We start from the raw sequence: 18074 nt of genomic DNA on the forward strand, positions 1-18074 counted from the left end.
AAAACAAAGGCGTTCTAATTAAAGTTCCAAGCATAGAGACAGGTCAAGGCTTTTATTCCCCTCTCTTCCAGGAGGAAAACGCAGGGTCATTATAAACCTAAAAAGATTAAATCTTTATCTGACCTACAATAAATTGTAGACTCTATCTCCTTGAAAATGCTGACACTCAAAATGACATTCTTGTTAGCCATTACATCAGCCCGTAGAGTGAGTGAGATTCAGGCCCTCTGCCTTCCCTCCACATACCCTACTGTTAGACAATAGTCCTCTTAAAAACCTTACGAGGATTTCTTCCTAAAGTGGTCTCTCCCTTTCATTTAGACCAAGATATTGTTCTTCCCTCCTTTTGTGATTCCCCCCAAAAAATCAGAGGGTACAGTTTAACTGCCTAGACGTAAGAAGATGCCTAGTCCAGTACCTAAAGATTACCCAGGATCTGAGATCCTCAGAAAATTTGTTTATCCAGTTTCAGGGTCATAACAAGGGTTCGGCAGCCAGTAAAGCCACTATAGCGAGGTGGCTTAAGCAGGCCATACAATTAATTTATATAAATCAGAAGCTCAGGCCCCCAGAGTTTTTTTCGGAGCTCACTCCACCAGGGCCGTGTGCACTTCATGGGCAGAGAGCAGAGGCATCTCTGGACCAGATATGCAAGACGGCCACATGGAGTTCTCCTCAAACCTTTTTCAAGCACTACCGATTACAACTGCATACAGCCTCTGACTTGGCCTTTGGTAGAAAGGTGCTACAAGATGTGGTTCCACCCTAAATACTGATTTCTATTTTACATCTCCAGGGGTGCTGTCATAGGTGAAAGGGTAAAAGATTGATTACTTACCGGTAATCGGTTTTTCAAGAACCTATGACCGCACCCTGCTGTTACCCTCTTTATGGTTTTTGGCAAATGAGCCATCATTAGGTAGATCGCTAACCTAAATTCAAAGGAATTCTTTGTAAATACTGTATATATAAAGGTGTGAGGGAATTTCACTAGGGTGGTGCAAAAAAAATAAATATAAACTATATTTCTCATCCCGAGTTCTTGATAAAGTCTGGCGTGTGTGTGTGGAGAGGTGTGTCCTTTTTATATCCTCAGGTTTCCTGTCCCGCGGATGGGATGTCTCTCCAGGGGTGCTGTCATAGGTTCTTGAAAAACCGATTACCGGTAAGTAATCAATCTTTTCTCCATTTATCAGGCTGCTTTTTTCTCTTTCCTGCTTTTAACCGCTTCCCGACCGCCCACTGTATATTCACGTCGGCATTTGCTGGGCTCTGTGCAGTGCCGACGTGAATTCACAGTGGGTGTTAAAAGCACGATCTGGGTGTCTCAGAGTAGCGCTGACACCCGGATCGCGCTGTTATCACCTGCCTCTGGTCCCGGAGATATGATCGGGACCTGATTAGTTCAGGTCCCGGTCATGTGATCGCAGGGAGTGTGTTGTAGCAACGAACTGGAAAGTTTGTTGCTACAACAAACTTTCCCGGGGACGGATTGCGGGTGCTGCAGTCGGTTATAAGGCAGAACCGGAGGCCATACAACGGCCCCCGGGTCTGCCATGCACAGCAGCCTATGAGAACCAGCCAGAGGCAGGTCCTCATAAGCTTCCTGTCAGTGTGACTCAGCGTCACACTGACAGTTTATAATACGTTACACTACCTAGGTAGTGTAATGTATTATAGCAGCGATCAGTGCTGCCAGTCTTCAAGTAAAAAATAAAGTAATAAAAATGTTTTATAAAAGTGTAAAAACAAGTTATAAAAGTTACAAAAACAAAAAATGCTTTTTTTCCTATAAAGTCTTATTATAGGAAAAAAATTTAAATGTTAAAAAAAGTACACATATTTGGTATCACCACGTTCATAACGACCCAAACTATAAAACTATAATATTATTTTTCCCGCACGATGAACACCGCAAAAAAAATAATTAAAAAACAATGTCAGAATCACTATTTTTTGGTCATCAACCCTCCCAAAATATAGAATAAAAAGTGATCAAAAAGTCGCATGTACCCCAAATTAATACCAATAAAGACTACAACCCGTCCCGCAAAAAACAAGCCCTTACACCGCTTTTTTGACGGAAAAATAAAAAAATTATGGGGCTCAGAATATGGTGACACAAAAAATTAATAATTTTATAGAAAAGTGATTTTATTGCGCAATCGCCACAAAACATGAAAAACCTATGTACATCTGGTATCGCCGTAATCGTACCGACCCGCAGTATAAAGTAAAATGTCATTTATACCGTACGGTGAATACTGTAAAAAAAAAAAAATTACTAAAAACTTTGTCAGAATTAGTTTCTTTGTCACTTTGCTTGCCAAAAAAATCTAATAAGTGATAAAAAAAAAATCGCATGTACCCTAAAATGGTACCAATGAAAAGTACAGATTGTCCCGCAACAAATAAGCCCTCACACAGCTCCGGTGGAGAAAAAAATAAAACAGTTCTGGCTCTCAGAATATGGCGATGCAAAATGTGCAGAGTGTCCAAAAGCAAATGAGATCGGGCGACCATTTATCAGTCCGACACCGGCCACATATCTGCGGATTATTATTTATGTACCCCATTATTATACCCTCTTATGTCCTGATGTTCTCCGCACAGATTACATATGCCCCCACATTATAAATTGAAATACCAGCAAAACCCCAAACAGAACAGTTACCAAGCAAAATCTGCGCTCCAAAAGCCAAATGGCGTTCCCTCCCTTCTGAGCCCCACAGCGTGCCCAAGCACCAGCTTACGTCCACATATATGATATTTTATATCTGGGAGAACCTGCTCAACATTGTGCCACTGAAGACAAATACCTCATACAAACTGGGCACAACGTATTGTGCATTAAAATGACATATCGGTGGAAAATTTAAATTTTCACTTTGCACCATCCGCTGCGCATTAACGCCTTCGCGCACCACGACTTAATAGCATGTCGTGGTGCTAGCGGTTATATATGGAGCGGGCTCACGCGCTGCGCCCGCTCCATATTCTGCAGGTGTCAGCTGTGTATTACAGCTGACACCCGGGACTAACGGACAGGAACAGCGATCGCGCTGTTACAGGAGCCTGTAAAATGACATTATACTGCAATACATTAGTATTGCAGTGTATTGTACCAGCGACCTAATGATCGCTCGTCCCAGTCCCCTAAAGGGACTTTTGGGAGGTTTCCACTGTTTTGGTACCTCAGGGGCTTTGCATATGCGACATGACACCCGAAAACCATTCCATCTAAATTTGAGCTCCAAAAGCCAAATATTGTTCCTTCCCTTCTGAGTCCTGCCGTGGGTCCAAACAGCAGTTTTGGGGTGCTTTTTAATCTTCCTTGCAAATATTATTTTTTTTAATATTTTTTTAAATATTTTTTCTGAAAAAAAGTAGATTTTCACTTTCACAGACATACTCCAATAAATATAGCAAAAGACCTGTGGGGTCAAGATGCTAACTAGACCTCTAGATAAATTCCTTGAGGTGTGTAGTTTCCAAAACCGTCTCACTTTTGTGGGATTTCCACTGTTTTGGCACCACAAGACCTCTTCAAACCTGACATGGTGCCTAAAATATATTTCTAAAAACTCCACTAGGTGCTCCTTTGCTTCTGAGGCCGGTGTTTCAGTAAATTAGCGCACTAGGGCCACATGTGGGATATTTCTAAAAACTGCAGAATCTGGCCAATAAATATTTAGTTGCGTTTCTCGGGTAAAACCTTCTGTGTTACAGAAAAAAATGTATTACAAATGAATTTCAGCAAAAAAAATAAAATTTGTAAATTTCACCTGTACTTTGCTTTAATTCCTGTGAAGCGCCTAAAGGGTTAAGAAACTTTCTGAATGCGGTTTTGAATACTTTGAGGGGTGCAGTTTTTAATATGGGGTGATTTATGGGGTCTATCTAGTACATAAGGCCCTCAAAGCCACTTCAGAACTGAACTGGCCCCTGTAAAAATAGCCTTTTGAAATTTTCTTGAAAATGTGAGAAATTGCTGCTAAAGTTCTAAGCCTTGTAACGTCCTAGAAAAATTAAATGTTCAAAAAACAATGCAAATATAAAGTAGACATATGGAATATGTAAAATAACTATTTTGTGTGGTATTACTATCTGTTTTACAAGCAGGTACATTTAAAATGAGAAATCATAATTTTTGCAAATTTTCTCTAAATTTTGGTGTTTTTCACAAGTAAGCAATGAATTTATTGATTAAATTTTTCCACTAACATAAAGTACAATATGTCACGAGAAAACAATCTCAGAATCGCTTGGATAGGCAAAAGCATTCCAGAGTTATTAACACATAAATTGACACATGTCAGATTTGAGAAAATGGGGCTGGTCATGATGGTCAAAATGAGCTCGGTCTTGAAAGGGTTAAAATTGAAATCTATAGAGGGGGGGGGTGTAGGAGGAGGAAGTTGCTGAAAGAGACACACAGTGCAGCTGCTGAGCTCTCTGCTACTACACAGCTGGTAAGATAGCCCTCCTAGTACTACGCCAGATAAGATAAGACTCTACCATTGTTCAGTGAGGCAATAAATCAGCAGCCTACTCCTCCCCTCTCCATAGACTTGTGTGTGAGGCTGGAGACGGATTACTTAGAGATATGAAGCTAAGTGATGGGAAAGAGGAGGAAAGCAGCTTCATAAGTAGAGAAAGAAGCATAATTCTTTAACATATGACAGTTTTTTTTTATATTCACCTGTACTATTCATTTATGAACATTTGTTCTAGAACAGTTACACATTAAATTATTAAAGTGTAACTAAACGTTTTGACAAACTTCTGACATGTCCTAAGTTTTGATTGGCGGAGGTCTGAGCACTGAGACCCCACACCAATCGCTCAAATAAAGCAGCAGAAGCACTCATGAGTTCTCAGACGCTTCGTGTCTGTTCAGCTTTTTCGTGGAAAGTCAATGTATCGGAGTACTGGCCCATGGACTTTCTATTGAGCCTGTACATGATACATTGATTTCCGGAAAAAGCTGAACAGATACGAAGCGTCTGAGCCCTCACAAGTGCTTCTGCCACTCTGTTTCAACGATGAGCGGGGGTCTCCGTGCTCGGTCCCCCACCAATCAAAGCTTATGACATGTCAGAAGTTTGTCAAATGTTTTGCCCAGTGATTTTATTTACATCAAACTCTATGATAACACCAGTGTATGCTGCACCCAATTAACCTCAGGTTTTGCGGTTCAGTTCTCGTCACAGGCAAAATAATGCCGTATACGTCATTATCTGTACTATAATTGGGGCTGGAAGTTTTGACAGAGCCTCTGAGCCAATTGTTATCGATGTCTTACCCATTCATAACTAAGTTTGTTCACATGTGTATCGGACACTCATTGGAGAGCATCTATCACCAGTTCGAAGTACCCAAATGCCATATCTATGGCATCACCCTTAGCATTTTGGTGCTTGTTTTGTCTAAATCGTTGAGCCGTTCAGAGATATAAGCCCCATTAATTATATGCAAACTGGCCTATACTAGCCATGGGGGCGTAACAATATTATCTCCAAGAACGGTGTTTGTGTGCTGAGAATATCGCTACCATCCCGATGGCTAATATAGCCTAACAACAAAATGCCAGAATATCAGATTAGATATGGTATTTAGAGCTGATGACCGATTTCTCTTTAATGGACAGGTGTCGCGAAAAACATTTTTTTATATGTTTTTGCTTTTAGTATGTTATTAAAATAAATTTTATTTGTTTTTGTGTTTTACTTTTTTCTTTCTTTTACTTTAACGATAACGACACATACAGAGATGGAATACGGCACATACATCCCCATAGTGAATGCGAACGGGAGCCATTCCATTCACAATAGCGTACGCCGTCTGTGTGGGAACGGCGCATGCGCTGCTCCCACACAGTCCAAAAGGAAGGTCTTCGGCCGAGCGACATCCGGCGCCATTTTCATGTGGACCGGAATCCGCGGCCGGACAGTAAGAGGACTGCTTCCGGTCGCGGCCTCCGTCCATATGTTTAGAAGCAAGGACACGGAGCGGAGGGAACAGACGGAGCGGAGGCAGCGGTGGCGGCAGGAGCAGGTAAGTTATGTTTGTGTATGTTCGTTTTATACTGTGTGATTACACTGTATCTAATCCTACACTGCATTCGCTCAAAAAAATGGTGCCACACAGTGTAGGAGGTTTGAACATTCAACCCCCTCTTTTCTCCTGGCACTAGCCAGGATAAAGGAGGGGGCATTGTGTGAGCACACTAGAGCGTGTGTGTCTACACCAAATTTGCAGCATAAAGCAATGAGGTTGCTTTACCACATGCCAATGCTGCAATTTTGGGAATTGCTCCCTCTAGTGACCAGCACATGGAAATGTTATAAATTAGAATCTAATTTTATAATATTTCCTGACTTGTGAAAAAATTAGAACAATGTGTAATCATTTATTGACCGTTTAACTAAAAAAAATAAAAATATTTTTCTAGCGACACATTCCCTTTAAAGAGTCTCTTTTGTAGATTTCTGTCATAAATGGTAAAAATAAAGCTCAACATGCCGCACTAATCCAGTAAAATATTGGACACAACAAAGAAAACATGATAGACTCTATCAGGGGCGTAACTAGGAAAGACTGGGCACCATAGCAAACTTTTGACTGGGGGCCCCCCTCCCCTGGTTGTCACACAACCCCCCCCCCCCTCTTGTAGATAGCGCCTTTTTTACAGCCCCCCTGTAGATAACGCCATACAGCCCCCCCCTGTAGATAACGCCATACAGCCCCCCTGTAGATAACGCCATACAGCCCCCCCTGTAGACCTGTAGAGAACTCCATACAGCCCCCCCCTGTAGATAGCGCTATACAGCCCCCCCCTGTAGGTAACGTCATGCAGCCCCAACACCCCAAAAAAATCAGACCTATAGTGTGTCCTACAAAAGACATGTATCCCCTATCCACAAGATAGGGGATACATGTGTGATCGCTGGCAGCGATGAAAACGGGGGACCGAAAGTCCCCCGACGTTCTCCATGACTAACCTCTGACTTCCGGCGTCTGCGCAGCTCAATAAAAATGAAAGGAGCGCTGGTCACGCATGCGCACAAGCGTGACCGGTGCTCCATTCTTTTCTACGGAGCTGCCGACACAGACCCCGGAAGTCCGAGGTTTGTGATGGAGAACTTCAGGGGACTTTCGGTCCCCCGTTCTCCCTATCGCTGCTAGCGATCACACATGTATCCCCTATCCTGTGGATGGGGGATACATGTCTTATGTAGGAACATCCCCTTTAATGGCAGAGCGGGGAGATACTTCCTTGCTCTGCCGTGGTGTTCAGTGGCGTCGCGATGTAGCAGCCATAGCGGCAACTAGCAGAGCATCTGGCCATGGTGGGGGCCCGTGCCGGCGGGCAACACGGGCCCCTTCATGCTGCGGGCCCCGTAGCAGCTGCTACAGCGGTAGTTACGCCACTGGACTCCATTATAGTAAATGTGGTGCATCTGGCATACGTCGTGTCCCTCATGTTAAAAATTTTGAACACTGTGATTTTAATTAATGTGTGCCTTTGGGGAAACAGAAAAATGTAAATGAGAAGACAGACGATACCCAGACAAACTTATTAAAGTCAATGAAAAGTGTCCGTCTTCACAATTTACCAGCTTCCATGCCCACTGCCTGTTTGGGCCAGGCTGAACGCTACTGAATATAAGGGGCATCCCTCCTTGTATGTAGTGTGAAATGAGTGGCCCAAAGTCATTTAACCATTCAAAAGCATCAGTTACTTATTCAAATCTGGAAAAATTGACCATTTGCCCATTTTGATGCCCAGAACCTGTTTGGGCCAGGCTGATTTTGATGCGGAGCATCCCTCTCTATGTTGGCAGTGTAAGATCAGTGACCCAAAATCATTTAACCCTATAAATCACACTTTGATGCCCATCTTTGTGCCAACTCTTTCTATTTTTAGGCTGTTTTAAAGTGTTTACACGTCTGTTCAGCTTAGTGCAACGTATTTTATGATTAACATAAGTTTTTACTTTAATATGTTCATAAAAAAATGGCGAAAATGCGATTTAAGAAAATTTTGAATACGAAACCAGCTTCAGCACTGAATAAGAAACTGGACGAATAAGAAACTAACTTCAGCATCATCCGAGATCAACACATGGAGAATGATTTCCACCAGAGTCCATATTACAAACTTATCACTGCAAGTGGACGCCATGAACCCCATTGATGCCTTCTGGTAATGAGTGGACACCAGGACGCTGCATATTTTGGGCCTTCAGGCTTGATTTGATTTTTTTTCAAGAGCTCTAGCTTTTATTTTTAAATCAAAGCTGTATGGTTGCTGCTTTTATTTTATTTTTTGTTGCGGGATGATACTATTGTGGGGGAATGGAAAAACGTAAAACAATTCCACAATTGTTTTTAGCAGTCTTCTTTAAAGAGCCTCTGTCACCACATTATAAGTGCCCTGTCTCCTACATGAGGAGATGGGCGCTATAATGTAGGTGACAGCAGTGCTTTTTATTTAAAAAAAACCGATCTATTTTCACCACGTCATTAGCGATTTTAGCTTTATGCTAATGAGTTTCTTAATAGACAACTGGGCGTGTTTTACTATTGACCAAGTGGGCGTTGTACAGAGCAGTGTATGACGCTGACCAATCGGCATCATGCACTTCTCTCCATTCATTTCCTCAGCACATAGGGATCCTTTTAGATCAGTATGTGCTGTCTTATATGAACACATTAACGATACTGAAGTGTTTAGACAGTGAATAGACCTTCCTTCCAGTCAGGACGGGATGTCTATTCACAATCCCGGCACTTCGTTAACGTTTCTGTAGTAGTTACAGCAGATCAAGCGTAACCTCGCGAGATTACGTTGTAGATGACCGGTTACAACCAGATTACGCTTGCTCTGCTGTAACTACCACAGAAACAGTAACGAAGTGCCGGGATTGTGAATAGACATCCCGTCCTGACTGGAAGGAATGTCTATTCACTGTCTAAACACTTCAGTATCGTTAATGTGTTCGTATAAGACAGCACATAGTGATCTAGCAGGATACCTATGTGCTGAGGAAATTAATGGAGAGAAGTGTATGACGCTGATTGGTCAGCGTCATACACTCCTCTGTACAACGCCCACTTGGTCAATAGTAAAACACGCCCAGTTGTCCATTAAGAAATCCATTAGCATAAAGCTAAAATCGCTAATAACGTGGTGAAAATAGATTGTTTTTTTTAATAAAAAGCACTGCTGTCACCTACATTATAGCGCCCATCTCCTTACATAGGAGACAGGGCACTTATAATGTGGTGACAGCCTCTTTAAGGCCATGCGCTATAAATAAAGTAGTCTTATCCTACGGGTTGGTACATTTACAGTAATACCAAGTTGGTATAGTTTTTTTAATGTCTTAATACTTTTTCTGAATAAAAACATGTTCTGCGGGGAAAAATTTGTCGCCACAGCTTTTTTTCATTTTTGTTGACATAGCCGTATGAGGGCTTGTTTTTTTGCAGGATGGGTTGTAGTCTGTTTTTTGTTTTTTTTACACCATTTGGGGTACATACAATTTGGTTTATTTACTTTTATTAAAGGGGTTGTCTAGTTCGGGGGCAGTTCTTCATACTGATGATCTATCCACAGAGTGGGTCATCAGTATATGATCGGTGCGGGTCTGACACCCGGACCTTGCACCACTCGGCTGCTTCCGGCACTGGAAGTTATGCAGTGGTCGTTGGCGGAAGCAGATTGCTTCGACCACTGTATAGCGGCCGTGCTGTAGGACTGCAGCTCCGCTCCTACTCACTTGAATAGGAGCCGTGTTGCAGCACTGCCGCTATACAGTGGTTGGAGTCTTCTGCTTCCAGCAACGACCACTGCATAAATCCCGCACTGAATCCACATCAAAATCTGCATGTAACAATGCAGATTTTGCTGCTGGTTCGCAGCAGATTTGTTTTTTCCCAAGTCTGAATGGGACCTAATAGTAGGTACTGCAGCTGCTGAAGAACTTCCTCTTAGGCAATCAGTGGTTGGCACAGGAGAAGAAACTTGCTGCAAATATGATCTATGACTGACTGTTTCTGCGGGAATAGATAAGCAGCGCCGTATATCTCGATTCTGACATCAAAATATGATATTTATGCAGATATTTACAGGGAATAGCTAAGAATTTGTGCAACAGGATTATGACAGACTAAGGATCCTGTGTCTTTAATTTCTGCCGTCTTTTCCTGCACTCTCCTAAGTGGAGATCAGCATTCATAGCGTAATGAGGTCCTCCATGGGGTTAATGATGCCCTAGAAGCGAGGTACCCGATAACGTATGGTGGCAGGAAGCTGGCATGTAATGCCCCCCACTTCAGTCTCCATAGTCCTGCTATTAATGCATCGTTCTGAAGATGATGTGATGAGGAGACAGGGAACAAACTTCACGTCCTCGGCAGAGATGTTCTCATCTGACAAGTGTCAAGAAGTCTGACATTGCTGAAATCCTCTTCTGCTTCACTTTTATCACTTCTTAGTTACATTTTAAGGTTAGGAATGATTAAAACTTTTTCTCAACACCGAATGAATTTATATGCTCTTACAATTCCATGCGCTGCAGCACTGATTGACTTGAGCTTATTTCTTCATTAATAGAATTCCAGAACTATTTTGAATGCTGACAGATTTTTTTCATATACATTTATTCCCTTCAGTCTTTGTGAAAAGCTTGGTGGTAACCCTATGTACTGTATGGGCCGCCAATAGTGGTTGTTACATATGGACGATTAGGATATTAAGACTTAAAGAGTCTCTGTCACCAGATTATAAGTGCCCTGTCTCCTATATAATCTGATCGGCGCTGTAATGTAGATAAGTTGTTTTTTTTTGTTTATTTTAAAAACGATCAATTTTGAGCGAGTTATGCACAATTTTAGATTTATGCTAATTCGTTTCTTAATAGACAACTGGGCGTGTTTTTACTTTACCAGCTGGGCGTTGTAAAGAGCTGTGACGCTGACCCATCAGCGTCATACACTTCTCTCCATCTTTAGCAGTACTCGCAACACAGCGTGATCTCTCAATCACGATGTGCAGTCACATACTCCCGCATTAACTTTACCGAAGTGTCTTGAGAGTGAATAGACGTTGCCTTCAGCCAGGACGCGATGTCTATTCACAATCCCGGCACTCCCGTCAAGTTTCTTGCGGACTTATTCACACAGCACGGCGTGATCCCGCGAGATCACACTGAGCTGTCATTCACAGAAACTTTACCGAAGTGTCGGGAGTGTGAATAGACCTCACGTCCTGGCTGGAGGTGATGTCTCTTCACTCTCAAGACACTTCGGTAAAGTTAATGTGGGAGTATGTGACAGCACAGTCTGATCTTGCGAGATCATGCTGTGTTGTGAGTACTGCTAAAGTTGAATGGAAAGAAGTGTATGACGCTGATTGTTCACTGATTGGTCATACACTTCTTCTCTTTACAATACCCAGTTGGTAAAAAACGTAAAAACACGCCCAGTTGTCTATTAAGAAACTAATTCGCATAAATCTAAAATTGTGCATAACTCGCTCAAAATTGATCGTTTTTCAAAATAAAAACCACTGTTCTCTACATTACAGCGCCAATCACATTATGTAGGGGATGGAGCACTTATAATCTGGTGACCGAGCCTCCTCAAGTTTTAGCAGATTTTAAAGAACGCCCACGTTGGGACGTCAAATGAGCACGTGGATGCTCCATGGCTTGTCAGTTGATATGGACATTGAGGTTGTGGCTGTCCGCAACTCAATGTTCACAATGCGATATGTCCCTGCCTATTAAAAGTTTATCCCTATGTTTTGCAGAAATATAAGAAATCCTGACTTGCATTTCACCGGTTCTCCTTGTTTCTTCTAAGGGCCATACTTTTAAATGGGAGTGACTGTTTCATACAGCAGTAGTCAATCTTTATCTTAAATATTACATTGTCAATATTGAGTTGCAGATAAGCCACAACCTCATTGCCAATTTCAACAATCTTGCTATGGAGTAGCGTCTACTTGGCGGCCTAACTCTAAACTTACCAAAGGGACCATTTACCACTATACGTATTATAAACCCTGTGGGGCTATTTTTTAATAATTCTCTTCATATACTAAAGAGGATTTTTTTATCTAACTGAATTTCCATATTGAGAGGGGGCAGGTTAAGGTTAAAGTGTTTTGTTTTTTTAGGTGTTCCTATTGTGCCATATTGCTCCATACTAAGGCCTCGTGCATAGCAGAACATTGTGTCAGGAGGCTGTACGGCGGCACGCTGAGTCCCCCATGACTCCATAGCACGGAGCTGTAGTGACTTCATATGCTGCCATATGGTGCTCCATAATATGGCGATGAAACGTCACTTTCTTCTGTCAGATTTCTGTCTGATCTTTTCTCCGACAGAAAAGTAAAAAATATGTTTCAATTCTGAGACACATGGAGGTTCAGTAAGGCCCCATAGAATTTATTATGCATGATGCCAAATAGTCTTAATCTCTCTCTTGTGATAACACTTCTTTCCATAACTGTTCTGTCTGGCTGTCATAGTGTTCATTGTGCCTTACTGATTGTATTTCCAGGCAGCGGCCGGCGACAAAGAAAACTTTGCAAGTTTACTCCGACAATCCCCACTTTTTCAGCTGGGACCTGCGAGGGATAAGGTAGTTGCGGGAACAATCTTCCAAATTGTGGAGAATGACCTTTACGTCGATTTTGGTGGCAAATTCCATTGTGTTTGCCTAAGACCTGAACAAGATGGCGAGTAAGTACATATCTAAGCATGTGTTGCTTCGCTGATGTATTCTTTTTAATATGGGAATCTATTTATTTCTTATCTTAAATCATGCCTAACATTTCAGGTGACTTTTCAGAATAAGCTGTCATATGTGTGTACAGGAGGAATAGCACTGTTTCTGGCCATTATATGACTTCTATATTACCGTAGTAATTTGGCATTTTTTAGCAGTTTTCCCCTCTCCAGGCTCTAACTCTAATTCTTGGTTTGTCCTACTGGGTCTAGCCTAACTGCTATCATGTCTTCTCTACACTGCACACATAGGAGACCGGGAACCTCCTCTTCTATCTCCAACGCATATATAGAAGCTGCAGCCTGGAGGGGTTCATAGCAGTAATGAGCAGTGTAGCTATTAATTCGGCACTCAGGTGAGAAAACACTTACCAGGAAGCTGCAGCACGTCTGTGTGTGTCTTTCTCACTCTGCCCCTGCTTCTCCCTCCATAGATCTCTGTGGGCAGCCTGTCTCTTTTCTCTCCCTGCTCCCCCCCTTCCCTCTTTATAGACCTTTTGTCTGTGTGTCTCCTCTCCCTGCTTCCTCCTTCTGCTCCCCCTCCCTCCTTTAGACCTGTATGGGCATCGTACGTGTCTCCTCTCTCTGCTCCCCTCTACATAGACTTGTATTAGAAGCGTGTCTGTCTTTTTTTCTTTCTACCTGCTAACTTCACACACAATTTGCATGGATAAAGCAACTACATTTTAAGAGCATGTAAATGATAGTGTGTGTGTGTGTATGTGTATATATATATATATATATATATATATATATATATATATATATATATATATATATATATATATATATATATATATATATATATGGTATACTACTAGTTTTAGCATAAATTGTTTGAAAAGTTAGTGTCCATTCAAGTACAGTTGACCATACATTTTATGACATCTTGGCCAATATCGGGTGAAACAATATCCATCTCAGACATGCTGAAATAATATTTTGGCAGATGATTACCAGGACCCTCTAGTCCCTACCCCCATATTAGACTTACTAATCTAAAGACATCCCGTTGATCAGATGTTTGAAGGGGCAGCAGATATCCAGCGAGCGTTGCTTTAACCCTCGTCACTTTCACAACACCATCACATTCGTAGCGGCTATGCACTGTATTACAACTTTCTCTCGTTGACATGAATTGGAGGAAGCTGTAATACTGTATCGGCATTGTGCAGAGTAAGAAGGGGAAGCAGCAATCGCCGTAGTCCCACGCCCCTTCAAACATCTCGTTAGTCGGGGTGCTGAGAGTCTGACACCCACCAATCAGATATTGATGGCCTATTCTAAGGATAGGTCATCAATTTTATGTTACTGGATTACACCTGCAAAGCTGATAGCTTAAAGTTTAGATTTGGTGGTTACTCTCAGGGCCGGCCTTAGGTTGGATGGTGCCCTGTGCGGGACTCTCTATTGCCGCCCCCTACACAAATCAAAAATTAACCACATATATAGACTCGCACATACTGGAACATATATACTGTACATACATAAAGACAGATATTTAGACGTACAGGTAAAATCCTCAAATACGAGAGCACTCCTTAGTGGGAAAAAGTGGGTTTATTCACCACAAGCTGAGTGATGCTTGAGAAAGGCCCCATGGAGTAGGGCTGAAACGTCGGATGTGGTGAATAAACTCACTTTTTCCACTAACTAAGGAGTTCTGTCTCGTATTTTGGAGGATTTGATTAAGTTTCTAGGGACACTGGTCACGTGTCCGAACGGGAATATTGCACCCTGACTCTACGGATTTGAAAAATGGTGCTGCTAATTTACTTTTTGTTATAGACATACAGGTAAATATACACACACACACACACACACACACACACACACACACAGCACCTATATACGAAGACACATTCACAAACAGACCCATATATTCCCAGTACAGATAATGTCGTAGATTTCACGTGCAGCCCTATGTAACACCACAGGTAACACAGTAATAACTCTCTGAGTACAGATAATGTAGTAGATAATAACTATACCCACAGACACATCGACACACACACGGAGGCATATATATATAGGGGCAGCAGGGTATATAGGATGCAGCACAGATATCTTCATTTTATCTGTTCTATTTTAATATTGAACACACTTTTACAAAGAGGCACGCGCGCACACAAACACAAGCAAGCAGACGCTAGCACGCGCACACACGTGCACACTATTTTAATCTAAAGCAAAACTATTCTAAATGTGTCTTCTTTAATGTCACACATTTGTTCATTTGGATTTATGTAAAGCCTTCTCCCTTCACCAGCACCCTGCTCTGTATTACGGGAGCCATGTTCACATCGGCAGTCGTGTAATCCACCGGGCGTCATCCTGGTGATGAGTGAGCGCTCTACCCACTGAACCCTGATATGTGCACGTGGTGCCAAAGGATTAGACCTGTCAAGTGCTTGACACAGAAACAGTCAGTGAGCCATGCAATCTGAGACACTGCTGTTTGTCTTTCATGTCTCTATGGTTCCTGTGCTTTTGCTTTATTTACATACACAGGGAGATCTAGAACAATCATATCCTTTATATTACTGTAGTAAATAAAGTACAACACAGAATTTCAACTCCTTTTACTAGACATTTGGATGCACGTAGTCCTAAGATGTCCACGGGAACAGCCAAAGATCCTCCAACATCTGCCATAGGGGTTAATAATGATTCAATGGGTTGGATTATAACTCGTCGGCTCCAGTATTTTTCAGTAATGTCCCCCTTAGAAGTTTGGGTGTCCTTAATGTGCATATCCCGGCTATTGAGCATCAAAGCTGACCGCTGCCTAACGTCTGGCGTGTTTAATGCTGGCCATACACTTAACCTTAGGATTGGCCACAATGCGGTCTATCAATCATACATCAGATCGTTTGTACAAACTATCTGACCTTCAATGCAAGACTGAGCTGGCAGTAACTGGCCAATCGTTGCATACACGCACACCGTTTCAGCGGACGATGCCTGACAAAAATCCAAAGCGCGCGATCACTTTTTCAGCGCTTGCGGCTTGTTGTCTAAGAATGGTGATGGTCGAAATCGTCACATGACCATGGACCTTTTATCCACTAGAAGTAAATAATGAATGTTCCTACTGAATAACAGCAAGCCGAGATCTTCAAGACCGTGAGGAATTAATACAGAAAGTATGTTAGACAATTGCATAACTTCTGACCTGAAGCGCCACGTGGTTGTGGGCTGAACTCATTTTAGCGCTAAAGTGCCGTGGAGACTACCTATGTGGTGTAGCAATTTCTATTGCTTTGAATCAGCGCTTCCATTTCACTAAAAGATTAAATGTTAGGGCAAAAAGGATCTATTAGACATTTTCACGATCATGCCGTTTTATTCCCCCAATTCTTCCTATTACCATCTGCCAATATATCAGTAACTCTGGCCGCTAGTCACAATCGCAGAATGGTCAGCGCTATAGCTCCCACGTATAAAAGAATTCTATTGTGAGTATATGGGGGAATTTCTAAAATAATTTTTTCTTTCAATGTTCTATCTGGAAATTTCTTAAAATATTTAAAACCGAGGAAGATCTCTAAAAACTGCATTTAAAAATAAATAAAATGAACACATTGCATGCGGTGAGTTGCAGGGTTAGCTTCAAAGTGTGATTTGCATCATACGCTGTTTTTAGATCTGCATTTCAATACTGAGGTCATGAAGGGAGCACAAACGTGTTCTCGGGCCAACATCTGTTGCCAACAACACCCTCTGTTAATGTTGGTGTATGAGAATCTTTCACACCGCGCTGCATTCCTCTTTACACATTAAATGAACTGCACACAAGATCTGTCAGCACTGGCCGGGTCAGCGCAGAACAGAAGAGATATTGACAGCAAATAAGGAGAGCCTGGCCTCGGACGCTCTATCCACCACCATTACCTGTGTGACTGAGCGTACGCTGCAGCTGCTGCACGTTCCCCACAAGTCTTGTGACACTTCGTCATCTCACCCTTTGTGTGGACTGCCGGAATAAATCCAAAGTAAAGATCTACTTGCTCAGCACCCGGCAGCGCTGTAATCCTCAAGAGACCTCTTTGTTGTGAGCTTTTTGACACTGATTCTTAAAAGTCATTTTTATTCTGAAGCTGCAGACAACAGGCTTTACCGTTCTCTCGCTCATAAATTAGCTTCATAGCAACAAAATGGATTCTGCTCCTGATTGTTTTTAACTGTGTTTTATTGTTATGAGGTTTAAAGGACCACTGTCATAATGTCTATAAAGGGTTAAAATAGTGGGTGCTAGGACTTCCCATTATAGAGTGCGGAAGACCTGTGTGTGTGTGTGTGTGTGTGTGTGTGTGTGTGTGTGTGTGTGTGTGTGTATATATGTAATTGAGTCCAATACCTGGTGTAATAACCACAGTATCACTGCGCTTGATTGGCCAGAAAACTCGCCTGACCTAAACCCCACAGGGAATCTATAGGGTATTGTCAAAAGGAGGATGAGACCCAACAATGCAGACGAGCTGAAGGCCGCTATCAAAGCAACCTGGGCTTCCATAACACCTCAGCAGTGCCACAGGCTGATCGCCTCCATGCCACGCCACATTGATGCAGTAATTCATGCAAAAGGAGCCCGACCAAGTATTGAGGGCATATACTGGACATACTTTTCAGTAGGACAACATTTTGGTATTAATTGGGCTTATATAATCTAATTTTCTGAAATACTAAATTTTGGGTTTTCATTAACCGTTACCATAATCATCAACATTCGAAGAAAAAAATGCAGGAAATCACCCTGTGTGTAATGAATCTATAGAATAGGAGTTTCACTTTTAGAATTGAATTACTAAAATTAACTTTTTGATATTCTCATTGAGGTGTGCGTGCGTGCGCGTGCGATCTCTCCAACTAATTTAATGGGGTGGCACTGTGAACAGGATTCTAGTTCCAAATTGTGGGTGCTTCACTCACCAGGTTGACCTCCAAACCTGGACTCTTAGAAATAATGGCACAAAAAAAGAGAGCGCACTCCAGTGGACAGAATGTGAACATGTAAATGTATTCACCCATAGTGTAAAGGCGAGGTATCGACCCTACCATAGTCCTTTTCAAGCCCATTTCTATATTTGTGCCTAGCGTCCCACTGAAAAGGACATTGGGAGGAGCATTATCTCAGCCGTGGAACGACGTAGCATGCTACTTATTTGTGCGGATTCCGCACAGGAAAGCTGAAGCTTGGCTCCATTGAATGACAATAGGGCTAATCCTCATGCAGATCTGCTGCGCACCTGTGGCACATCCGTAACAAAG

General features: G+C 42.1%; 1 protein-coding gene across 5 annotated transcripts in view; it reads left to right on the forward strand.

Moving 5' to 3' along the window:
* The window catches only part of MRPS28 (mitochondrial ribosomal protein S28), a 135380-nt gene that overhangs the window by 8443 nt on the left and 108863 nt on the right, over window positions 1-18074 (forward strand). For all 5 annotated transcript variants that reach the window (XM_075826089.1, XM_075826091.1, XM_075826092.1 and 2 more), the window contains exon 2: window positions 12577-12758. In XM_075826089.1, coding sequence (XP_075682204.1) covers window positions 12577-12758 — 182 coding nt within the window. The remainder of the gene's footprint in view (window positions 1-12576; window positions 12759-18074) is intronic.

This window comes from Rhinoderma darwinii, chromosome 5 (genome assembly GCF_050947455.1).
Source record: "Rhinoderma darwinii isolate aRhiDar2 chromosome 5, aRhiDar2.hap1, whole genome shotgun sequence".
NCBI classification, from domain to species: domain Eukaryota; kingdom Metazoa; phylum Chordata; class Amphibia; order Anura; family Rhinodermatidae; genus Rhinoderma; species Rhinoderma darwinii.